We start from the raw sequence: 26953 nt of genomic DNA on the forward strand, positions 1-26953 counted from the left end.
TTTGCAAACGTTTCAATACAGATTTCAAGATCAGCAGTGTCCAAAACAGTCACCAGGAATCTCTAGTCTGATGAAAATTGATTTAGTAAAATTCTCTGTTTTGAATTATACTGTAAACAAATCTAAGGGATCAATAATTGAGACTTCAAGCTTTAAAATATACCTAGTTGCACTGCAAATGCATGTTTGCAGAGCCTTCCTACAGCATGAGAAAACAAAGCACATTCTGACTTTTATGGAGAGCAAAGACACACATGGACTTGTACCTTTAACTACCTGTCCTTCAGATGCTAAAATAAAATGAAGAGTACCTCTCCTTTTTCACTCTTAGTTTTATTATAAAAATCAACATGTCATTTGTTACAACTCGGTTTATAGTAATAATTGGAAAGGATTTTTGTACAAGGTTTATTTACACCATATAAGTAAAGCACTTTATTTTACAAAAGGAAAAAAAAAGTTAGTGAATGAGGGCTGACCAAATGTTGGCCATTATAATATAAATACATCCTTGCAAAGCACCGTCGTACCAAAGTTGATGAACAAGAGACACCAGCTGGCTTTAAGACAATGACAAACAGTGATTAAAGCTTACAAAAAAGAACAAACAAAACAAACAAAAAACAAAGCAAATATTTAAAATCTGAAAGCAGCACCAGATCCTTCACTTGCAAATAAGGCTAGTTAAGCTTAAGTCTGGTGGTATCCTCTTTACAAAAAATACTTTCATTTTCCCTTGCTGACTCTTAGCTGCATGGCTTAAGGCTACTGCCATTTTAATCAAGACTTCAAAGCTTCTCCTTCTTCATTTAAAAGAGGGGAACAAGACTGGTTGTTAGGATTTTCACCTTAACAATCACCCTGCCCACTACTAAGACAATCTCTGTCCTGAATAAAATATGGACAGTTTACTTACCCAGCCCTGCACTGTTTTGGATTGAATCACCTAGTCCCTATAAATGCTACGCTGGCATCATGGCTACTCTTTTTAAAGATGGAAACAACAATAAAATCTGAATGCCTGGTGTATTTTATTTTACTTCTTTTAGAAAGAAATTGACTATTTTGCAGCCATTTTCAAGCTATTAGTTCACTCAACTTATTTTCAAGGTGTATCTGTCACCTGCCATTAAGTTAAAGGTTAATTTTCAAGCAATAACACCAACAAAATGCAATTAAAATGTCTAATTGCTAAGAAAGTGATTTCCAAATAACAATGCTCACATTATTTTTGCACTCAATGAACTAGTTATTTTTCTGCTGTAGAACTAATAAGTAACCTGCTCCATGCACAGTACATGTTGAAAAGCAGATTCTGTCAGTAACAATATTGTGTGACAAACATGCTCAAAGCGAAAAGGTCAGGAACAAAAGTGATTCGATTACTCCTCCTTAGGAGAGATTTTGAAGAAGTCATCCAATTCTATAGCATGTGTACCAGGGAGTTCTGTAGTTCCAACAGCTCCTCTCAGAATGGTGGTAATCAATTAATTTGAGATTTGCCAAGCAACAAGGAATGGAAATAAGTCATTATTCAAGACAGTAGCTTTTTCTTCATCTTAGCACAGGTTCAACTACCTTAAAGCAAACCAAGTTAATCTCTGTTTAAGACTTCCAATCAAGCCATTTCTAGAGAACAGGCTGTAATAACTAGAGGAACAATGCAGAACTGGAGCCCAGAACACCATCAAAGCCCATTAGTGTAATAAATAGGAATAACAGGGATATTCCACATGCAGCTTCACTCACAGTTGACTGTAGCACCTACTGTGTCAAGCAGTTTGGGTGCAATTTTCTTCAGAATTACAGATTGTTTTGCACGTCCCTACAAAAACCATAAGAGCTTTATTCATCTGCAAAATGGACTCCAAAAGTAGGGGAACAGTATAAAAAATGTTCTGCTTCTCCTGTCTCATGTGACAGAGTGCTTAGTATTTGGGTTTGAAGTGGCACATATTCTGTGTCTGTCATACAACCTGACCAAAAGGAGTCCAGTGTAGGTAATACACAACTGGACAGCATTCAGCACTAGTACTCTAAAAGGCAGGGAGGCTGAATCTGCCAATGTGTATGCATGAAAGAAAATTATTAGCTTTGGGTAAATTCACATTATCAAAGATAGGTGTACCTGCATGCATATACTTGTACATGCATGTTAGGAGGGAAATATTATAGCAGTAATCTGGAATTTATAATACAGTTGTAAAGTTTCAACTCACAGCAAAATTAATCCTTTTATATCAACTGGCTCATTTACATATTTTGCATTACTGTAAATATTTCATTTAATGTCTGTGCACAGGTTACAGGAATTTATAGTCATGGAAGCCATTCTTTATTTCAAATGCAAATTATATGTGTGTGTTCCACTGATCACATTTAAGTTACATTAAAATAAATATCCTGGTATCCAAATGCAGTGGAGAAATGAGGAGCGAGTGCTCCTTAGGAAGGTATGAAATGTTTGCAGCATGACATGCCAGATATAACTTTAAAATACAAGACTAGGTCTTATTAATGTTGCCCTTAAAGCATGCTAAGCTCCTGTTGAACATGCAAAGGTTAGTTTTCAACAAATTATGCTGTAATGTCCTGGTTTGTTTTGTTTTGTCTTTTAACTACAAAGGACTGTTACTTTCCAGACTGGGCACACTATCTATTTCCATCACTGGCCAGCCAGCCATGAACACTTTCCATATGTCTACAGAGAGGAAAAAGTGCACAATGATTACCTGTGTTAATGCCTTACTGTACTTGATGCTGTAAGATAAGGACATTTGTGCTTAGCTTAAAGGACAAGGAGCAATTTTCATTGAGATCAGTGCTAATGCTACAAACCCACTTTAACAGAATGGACATGCCTGTATTATCTTCAGTCCTGGCATCTCAGTCAATTTCAGAAGCAGGAGAAAACATGATCCTCACTAGGGAAGGATAGAATATGAATCACAACTGGCTCAGTGGGAAAGAGGAACAGAGAGAAAATGTTCAATCTAGGGTCTATCCACTGGGACTGTGGCAGGTGTGTGTACTAGTTGCATTAATGGTTTTGTAATTTGGTGATCTGCCCAAAAGAAGCTTCACAGATCATCAACTCTTTCAAAATTTACTCTAGATTTACTGAGAAAATACCTGTACTTGCAAAAGCAGATCACAGCTTCCCACTCAGATGAGGAACAAACTGTTCTCTATGCTGGTCATTTTCAGTGGATAAACACAGCTTGTCCATTTTCCCCCTCTTCACATGAACCTCTCAGAGGCAGATCACTCAAAATACTTGATGCACAAACTGAAATGTATATATCAGAGAGACTTGATCAAATCCTGCACTGAATTATATCTCCATTCCATTGACTTCAATTGGGTTACACATGGACATAAACTAGCACAGAAGGCAGGCAGCATAATCCATATGCACAGAATATCTTTCTTCTAAAGAACCCTTGCTAAAATTAACACACTTCTGAATTTCCCTGCAGGAAGTTCCCTCCAAGAGGAAGCCTCAGCGGGGTAGTCCAACTGCACCAGAAAGAGAATACCACTCCTTAAGCTCAACCATCCTGGGGTTTTTCAAATACAAACTGGCACACTGAAAAAAGTATTTTGCAAGAAGAGATCATTGCCATTGCAGTACAAGCACTTGAACTGAGATACAACACCACAATATTCTTCAGAGTTCATTACTGCAAGTTCTCACATGTGAACCCCACGGAATGCTGCACATGAAAAAATGTAAACAACAGAGAAATTTCAATTTTCATTGGTGTGCCAGCCTCAACCCTCCCTGCCCCGACACACTCTCCCTCCCCACCCTTCATATACATGGTTTCGAGTTGCCTTATAGTTCACAGCACCCTTCTCGACATCCATCCTGCTGGAGAACACAAGCAAGCTTCTTCACCAGCAAGGAAGAGCCAGAAGAACAGCTACCATGATTCCTAGACACCTAGAATGAAGCTGTGCAAAAACCCCCTTAGTATGCCAGATTCAGGGATCAACAAAAATAGCCTGGAGATCACCAAGGCTTTTGAAAGTTTCTTCAGGTATCTTGGACTACTAGGAAACACCCTTTATTATAGATAGAATCCCAGTGACAGAGTTTTCCTTGATACTGAAATCACGTGAGGATCCAGTACTCCAGATGAGTGGCAGATAGCAAGAATAACTTAGCACTAATTTTGTCAACAGCATGAATTAAAGCTCATGCCATATTTTCAGATTATTTCTCTTTTAGTTGAAACTGGCTGGGAAACAAGCAACAAATGGCACCTCTGGAAAACTGTTACTCCCACAGTATGCCCAAAGGTGAGAAGGCAGAAGTTCCTCAGGACCTTCTTTTGAGAGAGAAGACTCACAAAACCTTTCTTTAAAGGCACTGAGCACCTTCAGTGGATTTGATGCCAACACAAGGTGCAAATGCATAATGCCATCTAAGTTCAGGTATACTGTGAGTTCTGCTACAATCAAAGAGGAGCACTGCACTGGAGTCCAAGAGGAGTTAATATCCTAGGTTGCCCCTTAACCTACAGAAAAAATGTTTTCACTTGACTGAATAGTCTCCCTATCAAAATCACCATGGTAAGGCCGATGGGAGAAGGGACTAAATATGATAATATACAAAAATAGACATGTGAATATAAAATTATTTTGTTAAGAATATCTTAAAATTTGACATTCACCATGGTTAATACTAAAGCATTACACCATGCAAAAGAGGAGGTATGTCAAAATCATACTGAGAGAAACTGGCTTTTCCTAACACAAAGAAAACATGAGAGGGGAACCCCTTTCAATGATCAAAAAATCTATTTCTTTAAGGACAGTTGCTCCACTGAAAATTTAATGCTTCCTTAGTAGGAAAAAGTAATATATATATTTATTTATATATGATTTGAATACTGTGATATCAATAAACACTGTAAGTACTGCAAGGATATATTATTCATTTACAGTAAAACTAACAATCCATGGTTAAATTTATAGTTTATAAATATGCTGTCTATATTATATGTGGTATAAAAATAATTGACATCTTGTGGGCACTAGGTCAAAATAAGGTTTTCCTTTTTAAGGGACTAAAAATCACTCAGGTATATGTACATTACCCTTGTCAATTAGGTGAAAATCATACTGACGTGGTACAAAACAGAATTCTACCATGCTGGCAAAATGAAGAAGGTAATGTATAGCATGATAATCACTGCATGACAAGGCTAATTAGGAGAAAAACCAGAATTTACAGCAGCCCAATTCTGGCAGTACTTTTTAAATAAGAATATCGTGATGTAAAGTGACACAGGCAGGAAAAAAAGGATGCAGAAGAGATGAGAAAACCTAATCAGGATTACAAAAACAAACTTCAAAATACACCCTAAAAGAAACATTGAAATTCCAGAAGCAAGGAGAGAGCTCTAAATGTTCTAGTTTGTTAACTGCATTAAGGAAAAACAGAGGTGTGTATTCATTTTAAAAAGTGAATGATTATTTTCCTGGACTCACTGCTACAATTGCTGTATTTCTGTAGAAAGCAAAGCCCTTTGTACAAGGTTAATATCTGTCCTGTGTTTTCAAGTTTGTCTTTAATTGTTGGCCCTCTGCAGTTAACATAGAGATTATTTGGCTACTTCCAAGTATATATGGTATGCTGCTCTGAGATGGACTTCTTTATCATTAATTACTTTAAACATTTTTGGTATTGACAAACTCTACATATCATCTTGCTGGACAAGTAACATATCCCAGTCCTTCCATTTCCTTATGTGCTTAGTCACTTCACTGGATTAAGGCATGTTTTTGTGTTCCATTTGCAAAAATAAAAACTTTTAGTACAAACGTCTGTGTTCTTTTACACAAAATTTTCTTCTTATAGATCAAGCAGCAGTGGCTGTTTAAGAAAATATATAAATACCCTTTTTTATTATTCTGTACAAATGTCTTCAGTATTCCTCCACCCCATTTAATAACATTTAACTGTACACAGTCCTACCTCATCCTTCACTGAGAGGTCCCTCCCCCCCTCCCCAGTGGAATATTTTGTATTTACACTTTCACAGCGGAGGCAGATAATGGGGTGGGGGGGCTCCCCCTCATGAGGAGTCTGTGCAGGGAGACGGTGGAGGTGGGTAGAGATGGTGGGAGTAGCTCCGCTCTGTGTAGGGGGAAGGCGGACAGCTCTCGTAGTTCTCCTCTGCCGACAGGTACTGGCTGCGTGGGGTGGGTGGTGGAGGGACGGGCTCTGAATCATAGTTCAAGTCACTCATATAGCCCTTGGCTGTTGCTGCCGTGACCCTTCGGCTGGGGCCATAGTCACTGTCACAGACATCTGTGCTGCAGGGCGTTGTGGGAGGTGCAAAATGTCTGTAGCTGTAAGGCCTGTAGCTGCAATGGGGAGATCAATGGGAAAAAAAGGGTCAGCGTATAGAAAGACTGTGCATTTTGGGCAATGTGCCCATGAACAAGCCAGCAGGGCATAAGCCAAGGTGGAAAGAGAAAGCAGGTCATCCTCTCTGCATCGATACACACCATCACACTCCTTTGTCTTGCTAATTTCCCTGCAGAAGGCCCCATCTTTGACCACTCATATTACAGTGTCAGTCAAATTATAGTAACCAGTGAAAGCGATGCTAACTATTAATTATCTATAGACAACACATTCCCTAAGGATGTGAGGGCGATCTGGCTGCAACATCTGTCACCCCACTGATTGCCAGGGTTGATTCGGCTGATCTGGCTGGCTAGGCAGGTGTCCCCTTCCTCCCTCAACGCTCCATGTGCATCCCTCCCAAAGCTGCGTGCCCGGTCGAAGAGGACGACCTCCGCGATAGAGACGGTACCGTTCATCAGTCAAGGGTATATGGTAGCTGCGCTCCCCTGCTGGAACCTCCGAAAAAGTTCAAGCTTCCAGGACTGCAGACATTTCCAAGTGAGGTGCTGCATGGGGCAGTTTGCCATTCTTTAAAAACGTTTACCTTGATTGTTGTGTTCAGTTCTGGGCCCCTCAGTTCAGGAAAGATATTGAGGGGCTGGAGTGGGTCCAGAGAAGAGCAACAAGGCTGATGAAAGGACTGGAGCACAAGTCCTATGGGGAGAGGCTGAGGGAGCTGGGGGTGTTTAGCCTGGAGAAGAGAAGGCTCAGAGGTGACCTCAGCACTGTCTAGAACTACCTGAAGGGAAGTTCTAGCCAGGTGGGGGTTGGTCTCTTCTCCCAGGCACTCAGCAATAGGACAAGGGGGCATGGGCTCAAGCTCTGCCAGGAAAAATTTAAGCTGGAGATCAGAAAAAAATTCTTTCAGGGAGAGAGTGCTCAGGCATTGGAATGGGCTGCCCAGAGAGGTGGTGGATTCACCATCCCTGGAGGTTTTTAAACTGAGACTGGACATGGTACTGAGTGCCATGATCTGGTAAATGGACTTGAGTTGGACCAAGGGTTGGACTTGATGATCTCGGAGGTCTTTTCCAACCCAATCGATTCTATGACTCTATGACTTAATTGAGGTAGAAAATGTTGCTCCTAAGACACTGAGGAAGGAAGGGGACGGGTGTGCATGTGCATGTGTGTAATAGCTGTGTTGCAATTACATGGAGAAGATATTCTCTTTGCATTATGCAATTGCTGGATACTAACAGACAAGGAGACTGAAAATTATCTGGCCCATTTATATCAGTCAGGAGAATCATTCCTTAGAGCAGTAACTAGGATGAAATTCTCAAAGGCTGCTACCGCAAAACATCTTTTAAAATGAGTCTATGGTAGTTTCAAGGAAACAAATTAGAAAGGGAAGTGCATGGTAACTACAACTCCCAGTATCACAGTCAGTTGTTGGGAATATGGGGGCATGCAGCTTCTCTATAGTCAAGTCAGAATATTAGGAAAGAAGTAAGATCAGAAGAAGCAAGATCAATGTTTATTTTTGGCTGGAAGAGCATTTGGAAAACATTAAATCTTATGCTACACCCCTAGTAGCATTTTATCATACTAAAAGTCACATCAGCTAACTAGTGATCAGCATGACTCATGCTGGCACCAGAATTTAGGTCCCTTTCATTAGAAAATTACTTATAATTTTAAAAGATTTTTTTGTATCGCTGCAAGGGATCATTATAAACATCTGGCCTGACTTTCTGCACAGCAGAGGCCATATTTTCTGCTAATGAAGAAGAGATGTCTGTTCAGCCCCAGAGACCTCATTAGCCAAAAGCCCCCAAAGGCACTCTGTTAGGAAGGCATATCTTTCAACAGACAAATAACAGCACTCTCTTCTCACTGACCAGATTACTGGTGATTTGGAAGGGGAACATTTACACCCTCAGATAGTAGGGGTCTGTCCCTCTATTTGTGTTAACTTGCTATAAAATGATAACTCCAGCATGCTTACAGGAAAGGTAAGAAAGATACATTCAAGTAAACAGAAATAAAACATGCATGTCCATAATACTAGTCAGAGAAAATAAGCAAAAGCCTGGCAACCTTTTCCAAATATTAACCCTTAATACGTCAAACTAGAAATTCTGTCCTCTATCTAGACCACAATATTAAATGTTAATTCTGACCTCCTTTATATTGCCAACATTTCCTCCACAGCGTGTTTGCTTATAATTTCTGATAATTACATAACAAATTATTTTTGACAGAAGCCTAAAAAAGGGATAAGTTCATTCCAGGGTAAGTATTTTTGCCTCAAAGTTATTATGGTATTATGTTTCTTTTGGTATTTACCTAGTTTTGTGATGAGTGTTGCCATTCCCCCCAATGCAATATATCCTAAGCCCACATGGTGTATGATTTACCTCAAACAGTACTGCACTTGTACATAAGCATCAGTGACCTGATACATGTGAACCCACTTAAGCACTAGTCTAGTGCTTGCAAAATTAGGGCCTTTGATTGCAATTCTTATGGAGCAGAGGCTATCTTTATTCTGCATTTTCTATACTAAATCTTTGATCCTGACAGAAGCTATTGTAATAGTAATTACCTGTAGGATCTATGAGTGGATGGGCTGTTTGAAGAATAACCAAATTCCATGGTATAGTGTGAACGTTCAGTAGCTGGTGATGGTGGTGGGTTCAAAATCTAAGAAGTAAAAAAAGGAAAAAAGCCACAGTTAAAAGAAAAGATACAAAATAAACTAGAGAAAGCATCAGTTTATAATTTTTATTTTTAGTACTGTGTAATAGGAACCTTAAATAAGGAACTGGATGCATAGCTCCCTCAACAAACAGGATTTTTCTTTTCTTTATTCCCAAGTTCTTTAACAGACACTGGAAATGCCATTTGTTGCCATTCCTATTAGCTACTACTAAGCTCTTCTCAAAAAGTGCTGACTGCTATGGCTATTTTGACATATGCAGTGCTGAAAAGTAAAGCTGAAGTAGGTATTCAATACTAGATTGGCAATAGGGATACCACTGCCCCAGGCAAACTGGCAGATACCTACTACTGCTAGTTCTAGTTCCCAAATAAATACTCTGCTTATAATACTTGCAGCATGCTAGCCCAGGCAAGTCACCATCATCATCACCATCATCATGGCTAGGCTTTGTGAACAAAGATTTGGGAAGGCCTTATACAGACATATTCTTATTGAATACAGTATTTGGATTAATTTAATGCTTATTTAAAGCATGATCAATTGATTCTCAGAACTGAAAGCAAAACAGTTTAAGATATCAACCTTCACTGACCAAGCATTTAACTCTTAACCACTCAACAGTGGCTTGGTGAACTTCATAAAAAGTTCTAAAACAACCACCACAGATGCTAGAAGTGAAGAGATGGGAAGCCCTCTAGGGCTGGTACCAACTTTTACATAGACTCTAGTGCAGCACACTACCCTGTTGTGACTGGAGGGATGTTATGGAGCTGGAAAACATTTACTTATTTATCTATCACTTGTAAGACACATGACACAAAAACTTCATTTTAATTCCCTGAAAGGTCTATACAGAATTAATCAGTTTCACCCTCAGAGTCATGTGGCAGAGTATATGAAAGGAAATCTCTCTGACAATGCTGCTTAACATTTACAGGGATGTTTTTCATCTCCCCTGAAATTCAATCTAATATTTTCTTCAGGCACTGAGATCTCTCACAACTTTTTTAAATTAAGTGAAAATTTCTATACTGTTTTGGAAAAAGACAATCTCATCTTTCTTCCCTTTCAAAACCACTTACTGCATATTGAAACAAGTTTATTAGGCTAGAAATCCAAACCAAAACATTAATTTGTCAATTAATTATCCTTAGAAAGACACTGTCACTTTCCTGATTGTTATTAGAAGTCTACAAATAATAAAATGACTTACTGGAGGAAAGTAAGTGCCTTTGGTACTTGAAGAACTACTGGAAGAGGCTCCAGTAACATGGGCCCTGTCATAGGGTGGTCCGCTGCTCCCTCCCATAATGCTGAGGGAGCTGATGACAGATTTACCTCGAGACATACCTGAAGAACAAAGATGTCAGTCAATATTCAATTCTTTGAGGCACACAGAAAAGGAGGCTTAAAAAATAATCCAGAGAATAACAGCTGTATAATCACAATTTGCAGAACCAAAATTAACCATCTCAGGATTATAAACAAATTCAGTGTTCCTTGGTGGATAACAGAAAAGAAGTCTGTGATGGAATATGTGGGTTGTTGTTGTGCATCAGCTGCAGGACTTGGCACCGGCCTATACTAAAGCTAAAATACATTTCTTTCATTTGAATGGCTTGAAAAGACTTGAGAGAACAGGCATTCAGGCACTATTTCTGTGCCACAGAATAAACCATGAAACTAACCAACGACCTCAACTGAGCAACTGAAATTGTGCAAGAGAAGAGAGGGTTTCTTGTTCTCTCATTTCGACTAGCAGTAAGTGAGCTTTTGCTAGTAGACTGAAGCATGCTGGCACAGAGCCCAGGCAGGAAATGGACAGGTATGCCACTGTGCTTGAAATAATGGGGAAAATTCTGCTCAAAGAGTCTTTATGCAGGTTATTACACACAGCAACTTGATGCATTATTTTAACCCTGTAACACCCTCACAGAACTTGATCCAACAGGAATCTGCTGGATCTAAAGCCACAAGTCACAAAACATATTTAATCAATATATACAGAAGCAATGCATATAAATGAAGTGCAATATTGTTGTTAAGTCTTACTTCTTAGACAGCAGTAAAGTGTGCTTGGACTTGTGTTAGAAACATGACCAAACACAACAAGTTGAGACCACAGGTATTGCTGGCCATGACTGACTTTGCAAGAAGTTTCATAAGCATACAGACTCAATCTACAAACCTATCACGAATAATTACATAAAGTCCAATGAACATAACTCTGTATATCTTTACCCTGTACTGTCATGACACTTTGCTGATGTTACAATAGTCCATAAAGAGGATTCTTGAGTAGCTAAAGAAGAAAACTCACACAGTATTTACATCTATTTGAGCTTATGGTTCTGCTAAGTACCCAAATGCTCATGAATAGCATAGATAAAATAGCAGTTCATTATTATAAAGAAGGATAGCAATGAGCCTTGAGAGTCCTGGCTTCCAACAGTTTCCTAGAATTATGCATGTGGAACAGACATTTCCTGTGCATATAGTACAACTGTGTGGTATCAAAGAACAGGACAATGATCACACTATTTACTTACCAGGAAGAGACCCTGACAAAGAGCTTGGGTGAGGCACATAACCTAGAGGTACAGAGGCTGGTCCATGCACCACATAATCATTGGTCATTGTTTCTCCATCTCCCTTCATGCGTGGGCACAGTACCCTCTGGCAGATGAAGTACATTCCTCCAACCACAAAAACTGTAAGGATCACACCAATGATGGAGCCTATCGTGTTGTTGGGCTGTGGTGCAGGTTCCTCTGTTGTGTCTAAAAGGGAAAAGGAAAATCAGACTAGGAAAGTTTAAACCAACATCAGTTTTTCTTACACATTTCCACACAGGAAAAGTAAATACCTCCTCTTCTGTAGGCAGACAACAACTTTCAAATTAATAGATGGGAAAAACAAACAGCTCCTAGGACAGATGACACTGTGCTGGGGACTCCACTTACACTTTTTCTTGTCATTAAGACAGTGAGTAACTTACTTTTCATGTCACACTTGTTTATGTCACATAAGCACCCAGGTTATCCCTCAGTGTGACAGATTGATACTTCCTTTTCTCACCAGTGTTAACATTCACTTATGGTGTAACACCTCTGTCGTTCAGTAGTGATAAATTCTGGGTTTGATGCTATTTCTTAAACTACCTATCCTACAACATATCTGACACACTCTGATGGTTACACATATAGCTGAGCATCAGCTTGAGAGGTGCCATCTTAAGAGGATACTGTATCCATAAGTATTACTCAACAATCAAAATGAGTGGCTTTCTCTACAACACCAGTTCTAAGCAATGACATTTCTGGGAGTTACTAACAATGTCCTGCCTGTGCTTTATGGATTTGACAAGAAAAGCAGACTAAAGTATTTTCCTGTTCTAGTCATCTTATGCATTACTGAAAGTTTTCTACACAACACATTTTCTTCTTCCCGAACACCAAACCCACACTTTAATCAGCTTGCCACAGTCTACAGAGATATGTAAACAGACTTCTGATCATACTGAAAGAGGGATGGTGACAACTGCAATCTTATTCTGGGTGGGCAAATTTTCCATCCTCTGTTACTAAACATATGAAACTATAGTAAAGATGGCTACACAAGTTTGTGATAATATCACTAGTAACTCGGTAGCATGACAGAGCATCTCCTATTACTCCTTAAGATCAAGGGTCCAACTCTGTTTGTGCATTTTCATGTTACATGTGTGTCAACTGTGATATATGGATCTCTAACACAAGAAGAGATATTCCTTCTTAAAATTTCTTTTAAAGTACCAACAGTGAAAATGAACTTTCAAGTTGGAATTTTAAAGACAATGGTATTCTCGTAGTGCTGGGAAATTTCAAGGTAGGAGATATCACATGTTACAAATTATGTATCAAGCTCAGAATTACATCTTTTCAAGATAAAAAGAAAATTTTAGAAAGTTTACTCTATAAACAGTGTTCCTTTGATTCTAAAAGCACCTGCTATTAACTCTGTGGATAAGAAAACCATGAAGCAGAGCACCTATACATAAAAACCTCACAGTGATAGATTTTAACACTGCACCAACTCAGCATACTATTGGATTATAGTAAACTAAATCTTTTATTTCTTTTAAAAGTATAAAAAGGTAAGTGGAAAAATAACTACCCTTCTCTGCCTCAGAAACTACTTGTTCAGAATACTAACTATTTTTCTTACCTCTGTCCCACCACACTGTGCATTAATTGCATGACAGCAGTTATAAAAATAAATCTAAGTAGGGAAGATGAGAAACAAATTTTGGATGCTGCAACCAAGTCTGTAGTCTCAGGTAATACACTTACAGCATCCTTGCTCATCTGAGCTGTCACTGCAGTCCAGGTTGTGATCACATTTCTTGCTTTTCCCAATGCACTGCCCACTGGCACAGCGGAACTGATCGGTTAAACAAAGCACTGCAAAGAGAAACACCCACATACCAAGAGTCAGTACCAAAGGCTTCTCCTCTTTAAAATTATTAAGAAACAAAGACACCAAAGTGTACAATCAGGAGTACCTTGGGAGAGCCTAGAGTGCTGCAATCTTAATTTCTGAAAGTACCCAGTGGCTCACAAAGTCCCTCATGTGAACTGTGCAGAGTGATTCAGTGTTCTGTTGAGGATAGTGCACATTGGGTATCTGGTCCTTACTGCCTATTTACAAAAAGAACACTATAAAGTTACCTCATCTAAAATAACTCAGAAGCAGAAGGCCATTGAGATGATAGGCACTTATCCCAGGACATGGTTATTGCAAAATTACTGTAAGAATCTCCAAATCTAAGCATTTACTATAATAAAAGAGAGAAGAATTAAGTTATTAAAAAATAAATCTGCTAAACATTATGAAAAAATTGGTCAAGAAAGATAAATGTGGTTTCTCATTGTCCATGTGCTCTTCCTGTAAACCAGAAAACTCCTTGATCATAAGACAATATATTGCACTAGACATTTTGTTTTTAAACTGAAGTGAAAGACAGAATATAAAACTGAAGCTTTGCCAGTACACTCAAAAAATAAACTACCATTTTGGGGAAAAAGGTGCTGCAGGCAAGGTGCTGGCTGCTGCTGTTCAGTCATATTCCTGCCTGTTTCTCATAAATCCAGAAATACTGTCTTCAGTTAAGAAGTTAAACTACAGGCTTTTCTTATGTGTAATCAATTTGAATATTCTGAATAACAGGGTCCCTAGTCTGACACCTCCAGTTGTTGGATGACAAGTGGGAAGCTGTCTTGCGCAACACATTTTCAGATGTCAGCATCTCAACTGGTTAACAATCACCTTTCACTGCACAGGAATTTCTGCATCTGTATGTTTTTGTTTGAGATGAAGCACATCTTTTGGAAAGAAACTTAGTCTTGATTTAAAGACACTTCAACAGTCTCTTCAAAGCAGGAAGATGTACTGAAAGCATATAAAGAAGGATCCTTTCAAACTTAAAATTGTCCCTACAACTCTTCACTACTTGCACAGTGAGGAAATGGTGAGTTTGGTAATGTTTCACATGGTATAGTGGTAGAGTAGTTCCAAAATTGAGAAAACTTAATTCTCATTGTGTTGGCAACAGTGCTTCCCTCTGTAACGATGGCTTAAATACTTTCTTTTGCCTGCTCTACAGGAAGAGGATGTCCCCAGAAATCTCATCTGAAGTATTTTAAAATAAACCAAGACCTTTATTTGGTACAAGGTACACAAAAAGCTGTGACAAGGATTTGCTTCGCTTCATACAATTTTTAATAGTATTTTTCACAGTGTTTAAACCACTGTGCTGGAGATCAGTTTTAATTTCCACTTCACAGGTAAAGAAACAAAAGTATGGAGTTATGAAATAATTTCCATTTAATAGACTAGTTTAAAAACTAGTAGAAACTTGGAGCCTTCCAAATCCTACTCAACAGTAACACTGGTATTTATCATAGGGTCCCTATGACAGCTCTGTTTTCACCACACTTTGAAGTATCCTCTGTACCTTCACAGTTCTTCTCATCTGAGTTGTCCTGACAATTTGCTTCTCCATTGCACCGGAGGGCACTCTCTATGCACTGTCCACTTTCACACTGGAACTGGGTATCTGAGCACACTGGGCAGTTCTTTTCATCACTGTGGTCTTCACATTCAGTGAAACCATCACAGCGCCAGGCCACCGGGATGCAGTCAATCTCACCTGTGAAACAGGTGAACTGCTGAGGGGAGCATGTTGGTGGTTCTTCAAAAATCAAGCAAACAAACAAAAATTAAAAATCCAGGTGAACAAACAGCAGACTGGGACAGGTAAGGACATGATCTCAGCTGATAAACATGCCATGTCATAAGGTAACTTCCACACCTACTGCCTTCACTGTCATTTGTGCAGACCTTGAGCTCCATGTGACTGATGAAGGCTCACATCAACTGGGTTTTGACAGGCAAAGAACAAGAGGAACAGAGAAACATGCAAATAAAACTGTTTCTTCCTTTCCCATTTAAGACTCCTACACGCTTCTCTTAGTAGGTTTACAGCTCTTCATTTAAAGTTATCACACTTTTCTACTCCCCCTTTCCTGCAACACCACCGTATACACAGCGGATGGCTTGCTCTCATGTTTGACAGTCATCGTATAGAAAACATTAAAAGGATGTATGTAATGTGCTGCACATGGATGCACTGTGACTCAATGTGCCCTTGACAGTTCTGTTCAGTCAAAATTCTTCTAAAACAAAAAATTGCTCCATCTAGTCAAATTCCGCTACCTCAATACATCTGTTAGCTGTTATTTCACATGAACTACATTAACTGTTAATCTCATGCAGTAAGTGTGGATTTTTTTCCCCTTTTTTTAATGTCCCTGTCTTCCCCCTGCTTTCTGGCCTGGTGTTAAACTTTTTCTGAGAAAAAATATCTGGGTTATGTTTGCTCTTGTTCCACTGTGACACCACATGTTGCTTCAGTGGTGAGATGATTGCATAATAAACGTATTCAGTAGAGTGGCACAAAGAGATCCAAGCACCAAACTCCCTCTCCTCTCCCCCATTTCAGCGCCACCCCTGGAGACACCTGGGTGTGGGTTATTGTGACTGTATCACCATGGAAGAGGCAACTTGCCTTTCTGGGACTGAAGTTCAGAAAGACCCATGCAGGATGAGCTTGAGGAGGACAACAGAGAAGAATAAAATGTGCAATATGCCAGAATGTGACAATCTACCCCTATTTGAAGGGGAACATAGAGATTGATAGAAAAAAGTAATAAAAATCATACAATTAAAAAATGAAGCTGAAATAATTCAGTGGTCTTAAGTAAAAAGGATGAACAGAAATCCTTATTCAACAGTCAGTTAGTGATTTTTTCCACTTCTCTTACTCCTTCTCAGTACTTGTAGATTTAGCTGAAGAGGGTGGGAAAGAGGTAATGTGTAAAAGTGTGTAATGGCACCTGCTGCACTGCCATATTCTTTTTGCTCAGAAGCCAGCCTCAAATATGGAGACATCCCACAACCCTGAGAAGCTGCCAGCTCAGTGACACAGAGCATAGAAAAGACTTACCTCCACAGGAAAGCTCATCTTGTAGCAGAACAAGGTGGACTGGGCAAGAGCAACGAGTGGTGCCATCACCCTTCACAATGCAAATGTGTGAGCAGCCACCATTATCTTGAGAACAAGGATGTTGTCCTATGATTTTAAAAATAAGAAAGACAGGGACTGACAAGAAATCCCCACCTCTTCTACAAATTTTCAGTGATTTCTTTGGGCCCACAGGACTCCCTTCATTACTTTTCTTCCCCTGGAGAGTGCATTACTAAAAAATCTCTGAAAGAGTCATATTTTCCCATGTGTATTTTTCCCTTTACACACATCAATAATTATAAAGCACATTGGTAACTGTCCATGATCTGAAATCACTGCAAGGATTGTGCCATGGTATCTACTAAACAGTACTCAAAGCATTTTGCTTCTTGTGTGAGGTAGAATTAGTTCTCTGCTGCAAATAGTAGCATTAGTAATACAAAACGATATCTTGAATTCCATACTTCATTTTCTCTATGAAAGACCATTAAAAAAGTACACTTTTCTAATTTATGAATTCTGAAGCTTCCATGCTGTCTCCAAAACTCAAATTAACATGTTCTAGATAAACATGTCTCTTCATTTTAATGTTTAGTAAGGGCAACATACTTCTCTTGGAACTCCTGACAGATTTATTGAGATTAATAGCACACAAAACTAGTAGTAGCTTGCATTGATGTTTTAATTAAAAATCCCCAGACATTTTTCTACGTATTCCTCCCAGGCATGCATCACAGCCTACTAACTAGGCCTATTTCCTCCAGGATTGCAGCCAACTCCACTGCTTTAACCATACATCTCCCACCACTCCAAGAGTGTGTGTGGGGGGAAAAGCCCTGGTAAACAGAAAACTTTTGAAAGTGCAGCGGTGTTCAATACAAACTGTTATTTAATTCACACCTCCTTTGTTCAGTGCAACACTGCTCTTCTGTCATTTATGTTCAATATGAATTACCACCACCCAAAATTGTTCATTTTGCCTTCAAGGCAGGCAGTCCATTGAAACATTTACTGCTAGAAAAGCCCTGAGAGCTGTGCTTGCCTAAATGAGCACCTAACAGCAACTCCCTAGCATGATCTAGAAAATATGCTTCTAGGGATAACAGGATGTTTCCACTGTGCCTAGAGACACTACAATGCCAGATGCCTGTATGGGACTACCAATAGTGCTGTAATCAGCAACAAAGGTGTAATCAGCTGGGTTTGTGATACATTTCCAGTCCATTAACAACTGCGTGAAGGAAACAACCTTAACAGCACTGTGACAATGTACAGAAACAAACCAATATAAACTTCTGGTCTCTTTGATCTGCAGAGATTTGCCACCAACAAGGCAAAAGAAGCTCCTGTCTCTGCAGCCACTTCTTGGCTCGAGTTTCACAGGCACTGTTTGCACCTGCAAACAGGAATTGCACTTACTGTATTCCTGAATGTTGAGTTCTTTCACAGCATGGATGTCACTGAGTTGTGCAATACGAGCTTGGACCTTTGTACGTCCTTCTTGACCCGTCATATCAATCTTTTCAATCATCTGCTGTTGCCTGTCAATCCAGTACAGCCAGTTTTCAAATACAGTTAGGCCCACAGGCTGTAAGATATTAGAATCTTCCAAAACAATCCGGTTAGCACCTGCAGAAGGCAAAGAGTAGTGTAGTTCAACTTCAATAAACTGAAATACTATCAGAAACATTTTCTACCTACTTACACCACTATTTTTCACTACTTTTATACTACCAGGAAAGGCTACTATAAAATCCCAAGCAATCTTTGGTCCTTTGATGCACGACTAATGTATTTTGCAGACAAATGATCAAATTCTTTTTCTTCTTTCATCAAGAAGACAGTTTTTTGTGCTTCAAAAACATCTACTGTACTTAAGAAGCATCTGGAGTTGGGGGCTCAGCTCTCATGAGCCTTTCCAGCCTTTTCTCGATGTGATGGAAATTGGTAATTCTTTTCCTTCTTCTTTCCCTTTTCAGAGAGATCAATTGCTTTGTCGTGCCATACAACAGGGAAAGAGAAAGTAGATTAGCTTGAGCTAACTAATACAAAATGAAGTCCAAGTAAAGGCAAAGTACTTATTATTTCTCAGATGAATTATGAGATCAACACTTGACTTCTGACTTCCTCGTGTTCTTTTCTTTCAACTGCACTACCTTCACTAAGCTATTCATGCTAAATTGGGAATGTTCCTTTCTTTCTAGCAAAAACTTACTTTCCTGAGTTCCTTTAGCAATCATGCTAGTTCATGGTTAACACTCCACATAAACAAAAGACAGTCAACAGTTGTTTTAAAGGTATCATTAAAGACTGTCCAAAGACAGTGAAGACTTTGTAACTCACACAGAAGACATGTTAGTCAAAACCTGAGGGCTCAAGAGGGAGGTTTAATCCATGCTTCCTTTCTTTAACATGATATGACATGGTCATTAACACTCCAGTATTCAGTGTGTTTATCAGGTTCTGAGCACAAAATTACTTGCAAACATAAGGAATCTGCTTTAGTTTTGAAAAGCTGAAACAATATCACACGGTCTACAGCTTGAAAATTTACATATAAATCGTAGTATTTCAGATACCTGGGCTTATTTTTCACTTTTACTACAGCAGACAATAGCTTTACATATATTCATCCATGCAGCAATTTCCAGTAAATTGCTATATTTTGTTCTGTAAAAATACACTAGAATAACTGAATACCATACCCACACAAGGTACTGTAACAGAACAGAAGACACATGCATTTTCTGATTTTATACTTTGAGTAAGTTCTATCTCTCTGCTTTGTTTAGTAGCAAGTAGAGGTTTTTTGCTTGTTCAGAATTTAATCAACAGTATGTCAGTGACGATGACTTAAAAAGAAATTCAACGGTGAAAAATGTATTTACCTCATTTTTGCTAAATGCACACAGAGCTGGGAAGTTAAGCAATCCTCCAAACATTTACTAAGCATTAGAATCTAAAGCAGAACATAAAAATACAAATCAGCTAGACTGGGCTCTCACTCACCACTTTGGAATCACACCAGCAATGGTCTGATTAAGAAAAGATGTTGATGGATTCTGAATAAGGTTAAACCCAGACTGATGTAGAAATTACTAGACTGAGTGATGTAAGCCAATTTAAATAACGGCAACCACCTATTAACTCCCATAACTGCAACCATCTATTAACCCCCATGAACATGAGTAATTGAATAGGGAAAAGCTAAGGAACAGAAACCTTCATCTTGAGAAGAAAATCTTAGCTGGGAATAGGGCAAAATGCAAAGATGACCAGTAAGAAATACAAAAATTAAGACCTTGACCCACCCAAATGGAGGCTGTACATGCCCTGCTCTGCCATGCCCATGTCACTCAGCATGGCATATTGAACTATGCTTCTAAAGCTCAGAAGATTAAAATTTTCACTTCCTTAATGTTTTAATTTTTTTTTTTAATATTCATGACCAAGCGTAACTGACTATTTTTGACTAAACCAAGACCCTAAAATCCCTTCTTCCATAAACCAATAATACAATCTGAAGCTGACTCATCAGAGTACTAGTATCCTTTATTGGGAATGTCATATGAAAGGAAGACATGATTAAGAAGAGCTTTGTCTTCTGGCATCACCATCCTCTCTCCAGCAACAGCCTTTATCAAAAGACTTAAACCCAACCAAATAAGTACAAAAATCAGGACACAGCCATAGTTCATTCTATTTCCAAATAAAAATTACTTAATTTTAAAACCATTAGACATTTCCAAATCACAATAATTTTTTCTGGAATAGAAGAACTAATTTCCAAATAGTTTCCATGGTAGGAAGCCAATTCCAGGCATCTTTTCATAAACAACCCCTTAATCATGTGAAGAATCACGTTAACTTCAATAGGATCTCCAATTCGGGCAAAATGATCAAGTCCTAACTGCATGCCTGAAGGACAGGGAGGACAAGACAGACCTGCATCACATAAAAGGCATTCTAGGTGTCCTTGTCTATATGAGTACTGGCATCTACAGAGTTGACAGAGCAAGAGACTGAGAATGTTTTTAAGAAGCTAACATGCAGAAAATTTACTCTGCTGGTCAAAAGAGCCCATCAATCAGCATTCCTAAGCACAGGAATGCATCTCAGCAGTTAGCAATTTAACATGGTGATTATAGCAATGTGGTGCAAATGCCAAAAAGCAAGAGAGGTTTTGGAATGATTTTTTTTTGTGTTCTTTGAAATATGGCAAGCTTTTACTATAGAATATTGGTGATCCAACAACTACATCTTTAAGAAAAAAGAAAAGCAGAATCATTAAAAGCAGACTGAGTTGTAATTGAGACTCATCTCCTTCTCTGGTTTCTTAATTTTGGGCAGATAACAAACAAAGAGAGAAATTAAGCATGGTACTGCTGCCCAGTACTCTACTCATGCAAACTCTGGATCTGGGACAAGCCTAGAACGTACTAAGCTACACCATCCCACTTTTTTTCTTCTTTTTTTTTCCCAAAATAATTTGCAAACTCAGGTTATGTCTTAGTGTTTTAAAATAGTAAACAATCAAGATATTGCAATTCATTAGTGACCCTGAAACTTTCAGTCACACATCACTGAAAAAAATTACTCTTTCTGAGCCTCAACTCCAACCATCTAGAAAAACTGAAATGTTTTCTGAAACAAAAGCTTATTCTAGCAACTTAGTAAAAGACTGAAAATCACATCAGTCACAGGGTTACATGCTGCTCGTTTGAATGAAGGTATCATGTCATAAGTAAAAGACATCACTATAAGCTATTGTAACACTTGTTAAAAGTCCTCAAAGTCGTTTACAGATTCCAAGCCGTGTCCTTATTTCCTTATATGTGTACTTATGCTTTTGATAGTAAAAACCATTCTACTGAAGTATACACATGCACTATTCAAACTGGGGATGGACTTACCATGGAGGAAGGAGAATTTCTGTTCTAGTCCTCCACTAGCAGGAGTGAGATCCGGGTATAAACCCCATCAGCTAACAGAGATGGGTATGTATGTGCTCAGAACACCCTCTCACTGAAAGCAGCAACATCTGGCCCAGTTCGTATCATGAATTACTACTGATGAGGCAGCTGAGCTGATCCAGCAGTTTGCTGGATCAGGCTAGTAAATGAAAGATATTTCAATCTTTCTCACCCAATAAGAACCATGTGATTTTTCCCTTTTCTCTTACTCCACTTCTGGTTGCTTGCTGGAATCTTTCCTGAAACAATTCAGCTTTCCAAGCCAACAGAACACCATTCTCTATTTCTCTTTTTCTATATATTGTTGTTAGGTTGTTATTATTATTATTTTATTATTTTGCTCATGTGGTTAATTGAGCAGAATCAACTCATAGAGGAGTCAGATAAGCAGCATAACCAACCTTGGGGAGCAAGCAAAGAGAATTCCATAGCTGGAAGAGGGAGATTTGTTGTCTTTTGAGAACAGACATTAGATCTGCTCAATTCGTCTCACAGCTTTTCATCCTAAGTGACAGAAGCATAAGTAACGTGGACACTTGTTGCTTGAAATCTGCAGGACAGACTTTCCTGCTGATGGGGAACTTTCCTCTGATTGACAGATTACTGCACCGAAACCAATGCTTTTAAAAACAATCCTCTCCCCACCCTTTTCAAAACTGCAACTATTGATTTGTGGACTAACTTTGGGAAACCACATGAAGGTCTTGCAGCGAGAAACTAAAGTAAATAGCATGTGTAGCAATTAATAATGCAAATCACAGATAGTGGCATGAAACTGTAGAGGCATGCTGCATGAATCATGAACATTCCCTAGCAGGGAATTTAGGGAGTGATTACAATAACAGTACAGACTGTTTAGAGCAGGAAGAAACAGATGACACTTTTCTCTGCATTCCTCCACACCACAGAAATGAACCACTGAATTAAAGTGCTGCTCTACCTGAAAGGTCACTGCTTTCAATTCTCCGAAGATCTGAATCAGCCCAGAACAACTTCCCTAGCTGGCTGTCGATTGCTAAGGCTATGGGCTTGCTCAAACCACTGAAAAAAAGGACTTCTCGTTCAGTTCCATCCAATGCTGCCCTCTCAATCTTAGGAGACCTATCCTGTAGGTTGGTGAAATACATGTATCTGGAAGAGAAAGGATTAGAGGAAAAAAAAGTTATTTGATTTTTCCACATTTTTGCTATAAATCCAAGACATCTTAACAAACATCAGTTGTTTTTATTCTGACAAACAGACACCAAGCTGCAGCAAGAAAACAACTTGATATCAAGACCTTCACCCTGAATTTCCCCACATCATTGTTTCAGCTACATACCCTTTCTCTGGATTCACCACAATGGCTCTGGGCCTATCCTGATCTCCTCTGAGCACCACTCCCATGGGTCTCCCATCCAGGCGTGTCACATTGATCACATTAGTAGCTTCGCAGGTCCAGTAGATGTAACGGCTGTAGATGTCAATGCTCAGGTCATAAGGCTGCATATCTAGGTTCTGATTGGGAACTGGACTTGTCACAACAGTGAGGCTCTACAAAGAAAAGATAAATAACACACACAACATTTAATCTTCATGGAACACAAATGATTTTATTTGTACTAATGTCAAAATACTGCTCAGAAAAAGGAGATGGCCAAAATACTACCATAAAGTAAGGCGAGACTCAGCTCCTGTTGTCCCACTAACACTTTTGATAAGATATAGAAACTTAGTCCTAATGCTTTGTTGTAATGGCAATCACGTTAAGCTGACTGCAGCTCATAAGCCTTCACAAGTTTGACCAGTAAGTCCAAACTGTCTTTGTGTTGAAGGTCCAGGGTCTGTATTTCCTTTGCTTTTTTGACAACTCTTAAGTTCAGTTTGGATAGACCCAAACTCAGCACATCTAACACTCTACAACAGAAATGCATCACCACTAATTCCCAAAGCTGCAGCTGAATGGACAAAAACACAGGCAAAGGGAGGCCAGAAAACACTTGAAATTCTTGTCTCATTTTTTTTCACCACCACTGCCATCTCACTTGGGGAACACAAGGGTGAATGGGAAAGCAGCACTGCCAAAGACAGAAATGACATCTGCCAGCGTACAACAGTGACTTCAGCACACTTCCAGCTAACATCTTACAAGTTCAAAGTTCTTGACTTCTAGATTTCTGGAGTTGATATGCCTTTTTTTAATTATTATCTTTAGAAAGACCTTAATAAACATGGTTAATGATCTCTTCAAAAAATTTGAAGATAATTAGTAAATCACTAAACACAGCCTACATAATCTTTTTGGAAAAACATGCTTTTGAGGTGAGCTGTTTCCACCCTCTCATCCTCAAATTAGACTTCACCAGAAAATTTGCCCAACTTTATTTGGCTTGTCACCTCTGTGAAACAGTGTGCCTACAAGTCTTATATTTGTTTATTCCGCTAAAGGTAGAAAAACATGGTGCATGATTAATTTGGGGTGTTATTTAGATATTCCAAAATAAAAAGCATTGCTAAACCAAGAGTTAGGGCTAAAGGGGGTTCAGGAGTTCCAGCTATCATCACACCCAGCACCAGAAACCACACTCTTAAACTGAGTATAGCACCTCTGTGTTGCTCATCTTTGTCTCCTGCTCCTCCCATATTCAAAAAATCAGGAAGAAAAAAATCCATTTTAAAATATGAAAATACATAAGCAGTCACTGCTTGCAATTAACATCACACTAAACCTGTGTATGGGTTTTGTGTGGCAAGGTTCTGGTAGGGGGCAGGGGGCTATAGGGATGACTTCTGTGAGAAGCTTCTGGAAGCTTCCCCCATGTCCAACAGAGCCAATGCCAGCTGGCTCCAGGACTCACTGGCTGCTGGCCAAGGCCAAGCCCATCCATGATGGTGGTAAAGATAAATGTGATAACATATTTAAAAAGAAAAAAATGTTACTGGGCAGAAGTAAATGAGGCCAGAGAAAGCAGAAGTGAGAATATGTGAGAGAAACAGCCCTGCAAATACCAAGGTCATTGAGAAAGTCGGGGCAAGAGGTGCTCCAGGCGTTGGAGCAGAGATTCCCCTGCAGCCTGTGGTTCAGCCCATGGTGATGCAGCTCTGCCCCTGCAGCCCATGGAGGACCTTGGGGATGCAGAGATACACCTGCAGCCCAGGGAGCAGACCCATGCCAGAGTAGGTGGATGCCTGAAGGAGGCTGTGACCCTCTGAGGGACCCAGGCTGGAGCAGCCTCTTCTTGAGGAATGTGTGTTGTGCTGGTGTCTTTGGGGGTGTATTTTGTACAATCCTGCAGCTAAGTGTTATCACCGACTAAGTAACCCATATAGTTATTGTCACATATTTGTATTAATAAACGTTATTTCGGGAGCTATCGTGAGAAGGGTTCTTTTCTCTTGCTGCTATTAAGTGTGGTCCTCATAGGGGAGTCAAAAATCTTTCCAGTCTGTGTTCTGTCCAGAGTTAGGTGGGCAGTGCTGGGTTCATAAAGTTTTGATTACTCTGAGGATGCTCATAGCTATAATTTCTCCCTGGGTGAAGTGTGGCTTCATATCAGAGGTCAGAACCCCTTCCAACCTGTGTGCTGTCAGTTAAAAGACAGGCAATGTTGGGGTACATAAGGATTTGATTGTCTGGAAGCGCTTACAGCTAATAACTTTTAGTTAATACAGTTAAGACTAGAAATCTTTGTATTTCTGTCTTCCTCCTCCCTTTCACGTGACATTAATTTGGTGGGTCCCTGAAGCAGTTCGTGAAGAACTGCAGCCTCTGGGAAGGACTCACATTGGAGACATTCATGGAAGATTGCCTCCTGTGGGAGAGACTCCATGCTAGAGAAGGAGAAGGATTCCTCTCCTTGAGAAGGAAACAGTGACAGAAACATCTTGTGATGAACTGATCATAACCCCCATTCCTGTCTACCCATGACACTGGTGAAGAGGAGATAAGAGAATTTGGACTAAAGTTAAGCCCAGGAAGGAGGGTGGGGTGGGAGAAGGTGGTTTTAAGATTTTAGGTCTCATTACCTTACTCTGATTTTGATTGATAACAAATTCAATTAATTTCTCCAAGTTGAGTCTGTTTGGCCTATGATGGTAACTGGTGAGTGATCTCTCTCTACCCCTATCTCAACCCATGGGCTTTGTGTTATATTTTTCTCCCGTCTCACTGAGGAGTGACTGAGCATCTTTAGTGGGCACCTGGCAGCCAGCCAGAGTCAAACTACCACAACCTGTATTAACTTTTGCCTTCTGTCTTACTCTATTGTTTTTTTGTATTCCCCAATCAAATACATTTTCCCAAGCTTGCTACATCTCTTACCAGTCACTAGTTTCAAGCTCCTCACTGAGTGCCCCCATGGTTTACAACAGCTCTCTTCCTATCTGCATCAGACAAAGCTGTGTGCTCATGAAGTCCCACCCTCTTCATCTTAGAGTCACTGCCCATGCACCCTGCTGACACACCTTCTCACTCACACACACTGTTTCTCTAAAGAACTTTCCCTTCCATTTTTCATGTCTCAAATAAGGGCTTCAAACAGCTTCCGGACATAAGACAGTGTTGAGCAACTAATGCACTGTGAACAACAGTATTTTCAAGCTGGCCTTGGTTTTCCATGTTTTACTTCTTGCTGCACGTCCCAAATTTACTGACTGAGAACTCCAGAAAACTCCAGATGCCACTTGTTTTGCCAAGTGACAGTGACCTATAGGAAGTCTGTGTATCTAAATTATTCATATACAACCAGCCATTGTTTGGCGTAGGGCATGCCAAATGTTCAGTAATTCCACCACCATCAGGATACCTGGCTGCCATCTTCCTGTGCCTTCCGGATAATGTTCTGCCGAGAATCAATCCAGTACAGCTGCTTATCCAGGGGGTCATAATCAATGGCTCGAACATTCCTAAGACTATGGATGGGGAGTATGATGTCTGGACTCTGCTGCTCATCTATCACCATGCGATTAATTGCATTCTTCTGACTGAACAACAGAAACGTTGTAGGAGCTTCATGGGTTAAAAGAAGAAAGGGGGGTGAAAGAGTTACACATAGCAATAACATTGGATATTTGTGTGTTTAAGAATGACAACCACTATAACAAAACCAGACAGTACCTGTTATTTCATTCCCCTTTTCCCTCTTCCTTTGCCAAAAACAAACAAAAAACTAAAATAATACATAAAAATCCCAATCTCTGATGAGCTTTGAAAAGCCTTTCAAATGATCTCTTTTTACTATAAATGTCTGTACATGGATGTGACAGGCAAATATAAATTTTGTAAGTGGGAGGACTAGTGAACGTAAAGATTTCTGCCAAGATCACCTCAAAGAAGAACAGCC

General features: G+C 39.4%; 1 protein-coding gene across 3 annotated transcripts in view; it reads right to left on the reverse strand.

The window, feature by feature from the left end:
* Window positions 1-314: 314 nt before the first annotated feature.
* The window catches only part of LRP6 (LDL receptor related protein 6), a 150068-nt gene continuing 123429 nt past the window's right edge, over window positions 315-26953 (reverse strand). Inside the window, exons 13-23 of one of the 3 annotated variants that reach the window (XM_071551427.1) lie at window positions 26417-26619; window positions 22954-23165; window positions 22573-22763; window positions 18079-18288; window positions 16639-16764; window positions 15088-15282; window positions 13424-13534; window positions 11642-11872; window positions 10306-10442; window positions 8976-9073; window positions 315-6378 (exon numbers count right to left, since the gene is read on the reverse strand). In XM_071551427.1, the coding sequence (XP_071407528.1) occupies window positions 6087-6378; window positions 8976-9073; window positions 10306-10442; window positions 11642-11872; window positions 13424-13534; window positions 15088-15282; window positions 16639-16764; window positions 18079-18288; window positions 22573-22763; window positions 22954-23165; window positions 26417-26619 (2006 nt within the window). In that variant the 3' untranslated portion in view covers window positions 315-6086. The other 2 variants (XM_071551426.1, XM_071551428.1) reach the window with 2 other exon arrangements.

The sequence above is a fragment of the Pithys albifrons genome, chromosome 3, assembly GCF_047495875.1.
Source record: "Pithys albifrons albifrons isolate INPA30051 chromosome 3, PitAlb_v1, whole genome shotgun sequence".
NCBI lineage: Eukaryota > Metazoa > Chordata > Aves > Passeriformes > Thamnophilidae > Pithys > Pithys albifrons.